We start from the raw sequence: 11,797 nt of genomic DNA on the forward strand, positions 1-11,797 counted from the left end.
AACCATAAAACCAATGTGGAAGCATTAAGGAGAAGAAAATGAAGTGAGCTGCCATTCTCTTTGCTTGCCTAGTGTGCGTAATGGATAATTAAATTCACAATTAAATAAGCTGCCTGCGCAGAGTTGCAGGCTACCGCATTCCACCAGCCTCCGGCACGTGAGTGAAAAGATGTTCTGAGAAGGATCTGCCTTTCTGCAAAATGATGAATTTGAGCGTTTCCAACAATCGTGATTGACTACCATTCCCATTTTTGTCTTTTGTCATCTAAGAAGAGCAGAAATCGGTCGGATCATTGAGAAAACAACATATGAATTGAAATTTGGGCTGCCATTCTAATCTAATTATTTTGGACAGATTTGAAGGTCTTTAGAGGATTGAAAACCAATATGAGATTTGATAGAGGTGTTTAAAATCATTTATAATCCAGATAGATGAATAAGCTAAAACTATTTTGTGAAGCTGTACGATCGATAGCTAGAGAGCACCGATTTATGATGTCTGTCAAAGGAAACAGATGCAACATAAAAAAATACCTTTTTTATGCCTTGGGTGGTTGGATTCTGAATGCACCTGATAGGGTGATGGATTGAGATGCAATCCCAGCTTTCAAATACATGAAGGAAGAAGATTTACAGGAATATGGGGAAGGAATTGTGGAGTGGAATTAGCTAGGTTGAGCTTCAAAGAATAACACACTTAATGAATGGGCTAAATTCTGTGCTGTGTTAATCTATGATTTTATGACTCCACACAGTAAGTTAATATGTTCCTCTAAGCCTTTCATGACACAAATTAAAAATGTATTAAAATCTTGAAACAAAGCCCAGGGTGTGTAGTGTGTACCATGGTTTAAAATCTTAGTTCAAGATTTTGTCAGAAATAATCTCAAATCACTGACCTCCAAGCCAAGTCCTGTTACATGAAAACATGACATTTTTGGGACATTTAATGACCCTCATCATCAAACCACATCCACTTCTTTCTCATCCTGTTCTAATCTGGCTTACATCAACATTGAAACAGAATCTAATTCAAAGAGGAGGTACCAGATAGATATTGGCCATCCACAATATGCATACTACATAATGAGATCTATTCTAGGCTTAACTCCATTCTAATCCCTGACGTGTGTTAATATTGATAAACGGGGATGGGTTTGATACAAACAATCACAGGATACATCAGCTACCAAGGTCTGAAATGTTCTTATCTTTGGGCTTTTAACAGAGAGTGAAGACTAATATTCATAAGTTGGCTGCCTATAATTTTACCTTGCTTATCCTGCCAACATAGTGCTCAGGAAAGGAAGCCAGTTTTAGCAACACATCTCATGGAGTTGGCTCAAACCCCAAACCTGCGAATGGTCAAGACTGACAATGATATATAGTTTTCCATTAGAGAGGGTGGAGGAGCAGAAAGATTTCTACATCGAATCCATATACATTAACGTTTGATTCCGCAGTTAACTTCTCTAGAGACAGTGGAGATCCAGCACTTTGCTTCCAACATCTGCACATGCCTGATACTAGGGCTTCTGGCTCTCAGGACCCAAAGATTTGGCAGAGCTGAATTATATTGTTTTGTGTCTCCAGGACAACATTGTCCCAACACAATGAAAACAATGAGTCATTTTGGGTGCTTCAAACATGACCAGAATCTTAGGATGGATTTTCTGTCATCAATACCTGTCATTAAATATTGCATGCCTGTGAGGAAATCCTATGGAGGGAGCCCTTCATAGTTGCAGAACATTATTGGCTTTTTTTCTCTTAATCAGGAGAAATACATTACTTTGTGGGTACTTATCTTCAGCCATGAGAGGCAGCTGATTCCAAAAATGAGAGGCAACTATAAAGAATTAAAGAAAAGTTGTCATGAAATATGAGGAAAATCGCAGAACATGTAGCCACTTACATTTCACTGGCACCATATTGATGTGCAACAATATATTGCAATACATGGTGGGGATCCGGCACTAACTTGTTCAGCAACACAAATTGGAAATAACAATCCAAGTTTTGGTTTAATAATATGATCCTGGTCATCTTGTAAGTGTCAAAAACGATTTAATGTTTTCAGTGTGTTGGGTTAATAGTAATCTGATCAGTATTCATGACTTTTGCAAAAATACTTGTGTTTTGACAATTTTAATGCAACAAAAAACCTCAAGGTACTTCACAGGGCATTATCCAACAAAACGATTGATGCTAAGCTATAGGGGTGAAATAGAATGGGTCACCAAAGACAAAGGATTTAACAGGCACAGCAGGAGGGGAGAAGTAGAGAAGAAGTGCAGAAGATTTGGGAGGGAATTCCAGACTTTAGGAGCTAAGGCAGCTGAAGGCAGAGTCGCCAGTGATGGGGTGTAAAGTCAGGGATGTGCCAAAGTTCAGATACAGAAGACTCCAAGAGAGCAGCTAATGCAGATTGCGAACAATAGCTTGTAGTGTGAAAGCAGTGAAGTAGTGGGGGCAATATGTATGATATCCATCAGCAACAAAGATCATAAAGTGTGAGGTCCAGAAGCTAATGTTTTGTTTGATGTAAGACCATAAGACATAGGAACAGAATTAGGCCATTTGGCCCATCAAGGCTGCTCCACAATTAATCATGGCTGATCCTTCATTCCTCTCCTCAGCCTCATTCCCCAGCCTTCTCCCCGTAACCTTTAATGCCGTGTCTAATCAAGAACCTATCAAGCTCTGCCTTAAATACACCCGATGACCTGGCCTCCACAGTTGCCTGTGGTAACAGATTCCACAAATTCACCACCCTCCTGCTGAAGAAATTTCTCTGCATCTCTGCTTTAAATGGATGCCCCTCTATCCTGAGTCTGTTCCCTCTTGTCCTAGTTTCCCCCACCATGGGAAACATCCTTTCCACATCTACCCTGTCTAGGCCTTTCTTCATTTGAAAGGTTTCAATGAGATACCCCCTCGTTCTTCTGAATTCCAGTGAGTTCAGACCCAGAGCTATCAAACGTTCCTCGTATGATAACCCTTTCATTTCCAGATTCATCTTTGTGAACATCCTCAGAACCCTCTCCAATGTCAGCACATCTTTTCTTAGATGAGGAGCTCAAATCTGTTCACAATACTCAAGATGAGGCCTCACCAGTGTCTTTTAAAGCCCACATCCCAGCTCTTGCATTCTAGACCTCTTGAAATGCAATTAACATTGCATTTGCCTTCTTCACCACAAACTACCTGCAAGTTAACCTTTAGGGTGTTCTGCACAAGGACTCCCAAGTCTCTGTGCATCTAAGATTTTTGGATTTTCTCCCTGTTTAGAAAATAATCTGCACATTTATTTCAACTAACAAAGTGCATGGCCATGCAAATTGGAGCAGAAATCAGCAAAAATCCTTGCTTAAGATTTCTATATAAAGACTTGTGCTGGAAGATGTGTATGTCAGGTGAGGAAACATCATTAGAAGTTGACGATTCCAGGGAAGAAAGTTCACTGGCACTCCCTAGATTCAACCTACTAGCAGAGAGAACTAGGATAAACTGAGCGGAATCCATGATGGTTTCCTGGTTAAACGTTGTAGGTTTAGAATTTCCATGGAGATTGCAGAGAAAAGTCAATGTAAGACTATGGATACATATTGATTCAGTTGGCTGACTCACTGTTTGTAAGTTTAAGTAATTCCAAACATAGTTTTTGTAAAGTGATATTTTCCAGGGATGATCAAATGTTATGTAAATCCTAGGACGGACTGAGACTAAAGGATATGCATCCAATGTGCAAGTTTACTGCTCGTGTCTTTGTAAAAGTGACTCCATTTATCTCTACCAATCACTGCCTAATAGTCAGCGACAAACTACCAACCAGTGTCTTTTATGAACCTACTGATTCCCACTGTTATCTTAACTATATCTCTTCCTGCCCTTTCTCCTATAAAAATGCTATTCCCTTTACTCAGTTCCTTCATCTCTCACATCTGTTCCCAGGAGGAGGACTTCTATTGCAGGGCCTCAGTGATGTCCTCCTTCTTCAAAGAACAAGGTTTCATTTCCTTTACCATTGATGCTGTCCTCAACTGCATCTCCTCCATTTCTCAAACATCTGCACTCACCCCATCTTCCCGCTTCCTTAACAGTGGTAGAGTTCCTCTTGTCCTCACATACCACTCAATGAGCCTTCACATCCGACACATCATTCTCCACAACTTCCACCATCTCCAAAGGGATCCTACCACCAAATACATCTTTAACTTCCCCCTCTCTCCACTTTCCACGGGGATGGCTGCATCTGTGATGCTCTTGTCCACTCACTTCCTCCCTCACCTCCATTCAGGGCCCAAACAGTCCTTCCCCTCACCCACCTTTTTATTTTGTAGTCTTCCCTCTTCCTTTCCAGTCCTGAAGAAGGGTCTCAGCCCAAAATGTCAACTATTTATTCACTTCCATAGATGCTACCTGACCTGCTGAGTTCCTCCAGCATTGTGTGTGTTGCTCTGGATTTCCGGCATCTGCAGACTTTCTCATGTTTATGACTCCCCCATTGACTTTTCTCCAGTCATCCTCTAATCATCCTGGTTGATTTGGATCCCTATTACATTTCTCTGCTTTATCAGTGTTAATTCCTGAAGCTCAAACATTGTGAATGGGGCCCACAGAACTGTCCTGTGCACTTCCTGTCACCACAATGAAACTGTCAGAGAGAACTTGCACTCCACCAGGACACCAGAAAGGTCTTAACTGCCTGTGAAATACCACAGAGGTGCAGTTACCGTTATGATGTTGGGGCACCACGACAGGGTAGTGGTTAGTACAATGCTATTACACCTCAGGGATTGGAGGTCAGAGTTCAATTCTGCCATCCTCTGTAAGCGAACTTGTACTTTTCTTCCTGTGTGCATATGGGTTTCCTCCGATTTCCACCCACAGTCTCAAGAAGTACTGGTTAATAGGTTAATTGGTCATTGTAAGTTGTCCCGTGATTAGGCTGGGGTTAAGTCAGTGGACTGCTGGGCAGCGTGGCTTGAAGGGCAGGAGAGGCCTGTCCCCTGCTGTATTTCTAAATAAACAGCTGATCTGTACACAGCAAGATCTCACAAACTATAAAAGTGTAAGCGTCCATTTAATTTTGTTTCTTTTTCCTTCACAGTGATGTTAATTGATATATGACTGGGAACCAGCAGAATTCATATTCTGTTTGAATAATGTCATTGGAACTTTTATGATAATCAAAGATAATTAGCTTAATGACCCATCCAAAAGATAACGTTCAGTCATACAATGAAGTTTCAAGTGCATATTTGGGCTGTTCGCTGGAGTGGATCTCAAACCCATAATCTCCTGTCAGAAATGTGAATGTTCTACTGCTGAGTATAGTCTAATACCATTCCTTCATTTCAGTGCAGGGTGCAGGAATTCTTCCTGATATCACACGGAGTGAAACAAATAGACTTAGACATTCTACATTGTATAGAAGTGTGTTCAAAAATGGTGCTGCTTAGACAGTTAACAGCGGTAGCTTACCTCTTTCTCCTATAGTCTACGCTCCTCTCCTATCAGATTCCTTCTTCTTCAGCCATTTTCCTTTTTCACTCATCACCTCCCAGCTTCTCACTTCATCCCACCTACCCTCCCCCTCACCAGTCTTCACCCATCACCTCCCAGCTTCTCACTTCATCCCACCTACCCTCCCCCTCACCAGTCTTCACCCATCACCTCCCAGCTTCTCACTTCATCCCACCTACCCTCCCCCTCACCAGTCTTCACCCATCACCTCCCAGCTTCTCACTTCATCCCACCTACCCTCCCCCTCACCAGTCTTCACCCATCACCTCCCAGCTTCTCACTTCATCCCACCTACCCTCCCCCTCACCAGTCTTCACCCATCACCTCCCAGCTTCTCACTTCATCCCACCTACCCTCCCCCTCACCAGTCTTCACCCATCACCTCCCAGCTTCTCACTTCATCCCACCTACCCTCCCCCTCACCAGTCTTCACCCATCACCTCCCAGCTTCTCACTTCATCCCACCTACCCTCCCCCTCACCAGTCTTCACCCATCACCTCCCAGCTTCTCACTTCATCCCACCTACCCTCCCCCTCACCAGTCTTCACCCATCACCTCCCAGCTTCTCACTTCATCCCACCTACCCTCCCCCTCACCAGTCTTCACCCATCACCTCCCAGCTTCTCACTTCATCCCACCCACCTTCACCCATCACCTCCCAGCTTCTCACTTCATCCCACCTACCCTCCCCCTCACCAGTCTTCACCCATCACCTCCCAGCTTCTCACTTCATCCCACCCACCTTCACCCATCACCTCCCAGCTTCTCACTTCATCCCACCCACCTTCACCCATCACCTCCCAGCATCTCACTTCATCCCACCCACCTTCACCCATCACCTCCCAGCTTCTCACTTCATCCCACCCACCTTCCCCCTCACCAGTCTTCTCCCATCACCTCCCAGCTTATACTTCCCCTCCACCTCCTTTTCCCCCCTTCCTTTCCCGTCCCTATGAAGGGTCTCGCCTTAAAGATCCTCTCCATAAATGCTGCCTGAGCTGCTGAGTTCCTCCAGCATTTTGTATGTGGTACCTTGCAGGAATGCAGGGCAGTGATTACCTAGAGCCAACGAGCTGCAAGAGGTTGTGTAGATGGTAAGGATTGCAAATCCTGCTCCTTGGGCATGGTGAAGCACAAGAAGATCCTTAGTTGCAAAGATCTGGTGAGAAGCTTAAGGTTAAAAGAGGGATCTCTTGCAATGGTGGAAGTTCTGTCTGCAGCAATTCTCAATGTTCCCATGGAGAAATATGACATAGAAACAGGTTCTTCAGCCAAATGAGCCCAGACTGTCATTCAAGCACCGATTAATCCATGGGATTTACATTACAGCCATTAACTTACATTAATCCAACACTTACTCATTTTACTCTGCCACCATTCCCATGCACAGCCCCCAAAATTTGAGCACTCATCCGTAGCAATTTATGGTGGCCATTTACCCAATCAGATCACATGCTGGTGGAAAAAGGGCACATGGAGGAAACACACAGTCACTGGGAGAACTCCAAAAACTGGATGTTCTCTGAGAGCCAGTGCTGGACCCCTACCAGTGGCTCAGCCCTTTAACTTACAATCAAGCTGACCCTAGTTACTGCCTGCTTTTCCTTTAAATTGAAGGTCCACACATTTACTTCAATATACTTGTACATTTCAACACCACAATGGCAACACTTTGTACCTTGCACACTTACTCTGACACTGGCACCTCACATGCACGGGGTGCTACTTTACAACTTCACGGTGTGTGCTTCATAGTTCACAATCAATTCCCGACTTCAGAACTATCTTCACCAAACTACCAACCATGCATTCGGTGAATTACTAGCCCATATGTTGTCCTGTCAGGGCTGGAGTGAGGAGGCCCTTGGATAATAAAATGCAAGTTGACCCTATGATTTTAAGTACAAATTCTGGCTGCTACCTTTTGGAAGGGAGACGGTGCTTGAAAGATTCCTTTGAAGTGAATAAACACCGTTCTCCAAACAGACGGCGATAATCACCATACTTGAGAGTGCTGGTAGCGGATGCCTCTCGACCATAACAGCACAAGCAGGATTTATTGTTGTTAGTCCAGATTAACGGGGGTATTGATTGATATTTCCTGCAGGACTCTTTCAGAATACAAATAGTTCTCTATCGAGTAGCTCATAGGCTCTAATACTACAGGGAACACTTTCACAATATTTTGATGGTGTAGTCTATTATTAGGCAGGAGAAGTTGAACAGCTGAGCAGCCAGCCTTCGGGAATGGTAAACCCAGTGCAGCAGTCATGGCCAGCTGAAAGCAGACCGTCTCTGGCGAGGCAGCGGGAGAGGAACGGGCTGGGAGAAGGCTTTCTGCATTCACTGTGGGGAACAATAGGCACCGACACAGCAATAGAGCGGGGTGGGTGGGGGGGAGAGAGGGATGAAAATCGGGGCTGCGGGAATGATTTTTACACCCACCTCAGGCTTGCTTTTGCTCTGCAATAACTGCTCCAGATACAAATCAGACAGTGGCGTCCGGCAACTATTGATACTCTCGAAGGCAGCGAAAGGTCCGAGTGGCTCGCTCTTGTTGGACTTCAGAGTCATGGTGATCAGGCTTCGTCCTTCTTTCACAGGAATCCCTGGAGCAGCTTTGGACCCTGTTGAGGCGTCAGGTTGGAGGGAGGAAAGAGGACCAGGCGTGTGGAGCTGGGAGATAAATCCCTTCCTGAAAACACAGGAGTCTAAAGTGCAGCTGAGATGATAGGCTGGAAGGAATGTGACAGGCACAATAAATCCTCAGTCACGCCTGATCCAGTCATGAGCATCTGTGAGTGATTTCCTCTTGGTCAATGCAGTGTGTGTGTGTGTGTGTGTGTGTGTGTGTGTGTGTGTGTGTGTGTGTGTGTGTGTGTGTGTGTGTGTGTGTGTGTGTGTGTGTGTGTGTGTGTGTGTGTGTGTGTGTGTGTGTGTGTGTACACGCATGCTGACAGCATTCTCTGGGTTGCGTCAACCCCCTGAATTGGAAGCGCTTTGTCGAAACAAGAACAGATTATGAGTGTATATGAACCGAATATCGATAAAGCGTTGGGGGGACTCTCAGCATCAGAACATTGAAAAAGCAAGGTAACTGACATCTTCGAGGTAGTCTGCCTTTATAAACCAACAGACCACCTGAAAGGGATTAAATTACAACTATCCCGGCAGGAGTACAAGTGTCTCACTAGATCTGTAATAATAAGGTTATTAGAAGGATTTAACCAGTAAGGAGAGAGAAATGCACAGATGAGGAACTGTGATTGTTTTTACAAAACCAGAGTTCATGTTGTTTTTACAAAGCTCCCAATGCTGCACAAGGACACTGACTTATGAGAGAGGTGGGCAATGGTGCTTCAAATCGAAAGCACATTGATATTCTGAGCAGGAACCCCAGTCAGGACAGTGAAGTGAACGGCACGGAAATTCCAGCAGGATGTACGATGGATGGATAATCAGCTACCACACATCTTGCCCCACAATGGTCCGTCAACTTTAGACAAAGGTGTTGTTAGAGAGAGCGGAGTCACCGTTCCGATATGTGGACAGTAGGGGTGTTTTATATCCGCAAACAGCAACTAGAAAGACAGAACAGCATTAAAAGGAACTGCTCACAATGCTTGAGTCCCGCTTTGGCACACTTGAAGTAATGACTTATTTTTGGGCTACTAAATGGCTAGCAGAATTTGTGATGTTGCACAAATCACTAATGTAACTTAGGTACTACCCAACCTAGATTGGCATTCTGGGAAATTGTAAGTTCTGCTATTTATATATTCATTCATTTATTGTGTGGAATAGGCCCTTCCAGCCCTTTGAGCCAGCTGCCCAGCAACCCCTGATTTAACCCTAGCCTTAGGGTTTACAATTTACAATGACCAATGGACCTACCAATTGGTACGTCTTTGGACAGTGGAAGGAAACCCACGTGGTCACAGGGAGAATGTATAAACTCCTTACAGGCAGTGGTGGGAATTGAACCTGGGTTGCCTGTACTGTAAAGCATTATGCTAATCACTATGCCCCATCTTAGGCATCTACCTCAGAGCCCTGGGTCTCTACTGCCCTCAGCGCTCTTGGCACACACGCAGTCCCTGGTTCCGTACACCTGTTCTTCAAGCAGAGAGCTATGGCACAAAGAAGGTGGAAGTAGGCAGCAAGTAGGATTGACAAGTGTGGTCCTGGGTCAGAGGTCAATGACTTAATATTTCAGTTAACATTTAAAATAATAACTTGTTAATATTTCAGGTTAAAGACCTTTCCGATGACTTGGAGCGTAAACTGTTTCTCTCTTTCCACAGACACTGCCTGGCCTAATGCGTGCCTTCAACATTTTGTGTTTTAATCAGTTAGTGGCCTAGTTCCCCAACAGGAATCTGGTACAAGGCAACTCACAGAGCTGGGAGTAGCAGGAAATCAATGTGATTTTGGACAGGAGCATGCCATTTGTTTTTGGAATATCCTCCTTCCCTTGGCCCCTGCAAGAAAGACTTGATGACATTCTGAAAATCCTTTCCCTGCTTAGTTTTACTGAATGAGCCCCCATCACGGTGGGTGGAGGGAGGTGGCGTAGGGGTTGTTTAGTAGTTCATTATGATGTGCCCAAGGCTCCTAACAATATTATAAGGTCAGATCTGTGCCTACCAGTGAAGACCCCGTCTGAGTCACCTCAAACATCTAAAGCAAGACCTTCATTACGAGGGCAGTCATTGGAAATGAAGTAGAAATGAGCAGTTAAGTCTCTTGTGTGGTGATTTTACTATTTGAGGGGGAAAATAGTGAACATTCATTTGTTAAGAGCAGAAAAATGGGAGTGTCGCAAGAGAAAGCAGCGACTGTTCCTTTGATAAGGCTAAACAGGTCAGCAGAAATGGAACTTTGCAAACTGCTAACCTCAACCAGATGAGTCACAGAACTATTTGGTGATGCAAGAACACCCAGATCTAAGTCCTTGTACTGACTTCCATAAACTCATTGTAACATTGTTTGAAACTCTAATGATACCAGAATGACAGCAATTTATAGTGAAAGCAACTTGCCTATTTTTTTCCAGAATTGCTTGGAAACGCACCTTATCTTTATGGGGAAGGTTATTTACCTGAGGTAAAATCACAGTTTGGGGTGTGTCGATATACTGGTGATTGAATGGCTAGAGTTGGAATCCATTGAGTGAAAAGGAGAATTTCAGTAAACAGTGCTTCTGCATGCACTTTGAAAACCAGCGTGATTCCAGGATCCATGATCTGACGCAATTTTGCAAAATTGAAGTGACCACTTCAGTGAAAGAGAACAAGAAGAAAAAATACATGCATTTTTAATAAACTTTACACAATCTGACGATGTCCCAATCTAGTTTAAGAAGCAGACGTCGAGCACTTTGCCCCTGTTTGCACCAATGGTGCTGAGGTGGAGATAGCTGAGAGCTTTAAGTTTCTAAATGTAAGTATCAACAATAGCTTGTCCTGGTGTGACCATACAGTCACATACCCATGAAAGTATACCAATGCCTCTACTCCCTTAGGAGTCTAAATAAGTTGTGCATTGATCCTCACCGGTTTTTATCGGTGCACCATAGAAAGCCTCTGATTTAGATGCATCTCGGCTTGGTAACATGACAACTCTGCCCAAGACCACAAGAAATTGTGGAGTTGTAGACACAGCTCAGCACATCACAAAAAAACAATTCTTGAAGCTGCAGTAAAGCAGCCAACATAATTAAAGACCCTAGACACCTCCCACCCCAGACGTTCTCTCCGCTCCCCACTTACATCAGGTAGAAATTACAAATGCTTAAAAGCATGCACCACCCAGAGTCAAGGACAGCATCTATCCCACTGTTATAAAACTATTGAATGGACCACTTGTATGCTAACATGTACTCCTGACCACAATCTACCTCATCATGGCCTTGCACCTTATTGTCTACATGCACTGCATGTTCTCTGAAACCGTAAAATTATATTCTGCAGTTAATTATTGCTTTTCACTTGCACTACTTCACACCCAAATGAAGTTGGACCAGGGCTATGTTCTGTCCACACTCTTGTATGGGTCAGAATACTGGCACATGACAGAGAAGGACCTTACCAAGCTGTCATCAGTCCACACCACGAGCCTTTGGAAGATCCTCTGTGTTTTCTGGCCAAGGAAGATCTCCAGCTAGGCCCTACGCCTTCACTGTTACCAAGAGGACATGGCCACAATCATCATGAGGAAACATTGGAGATGGATTGGGCACATGATGAGAAGAGAGGCCAACTCCAT

General features: G+C 44.1%; 1 protein-coding gene across 1 annotated transcript in view; it reads right to left on the minus strand.

Moving 5' to 3' along the window:
- Nucleotides 1-8,359, minus strand: part of mpp1 (MAGUK p55 scaffold protein 1) — a 50,902-nt gene extending 42,543 nt beyond the window's left edge. The window contains exon 1 of the mRNA XM_073058329.1: nucleotides 7,976-8,359. Coding sequence (XP_072914430.1) covers nucleotides 7,976-8,104 — 129 coding nt within the window. The 5' untranslated portion in view covers nucleotides 8,105-8,359. The remainder of the gene's footprint in view (nucleotides 1-7,975) is intronic.
- Nucleotides 8,360-11,797: the final 3,438 nt, after the last annotated feature.

This window comes from Hemitrygon akajei, chromosome 10 (assembly GCF_048418815.1).
Source record: "Hemitrygon akajei chromosome 10, sHemAka1.3, whole genome shotgun sequence".
NCBI classification, from domain to species: Eukaryota; Metazoa; Chordata; class Chondrichthyes; order Myliobatiformes; family Dasyatidae; genus Hemitrygon; species Hemitrygon akajei.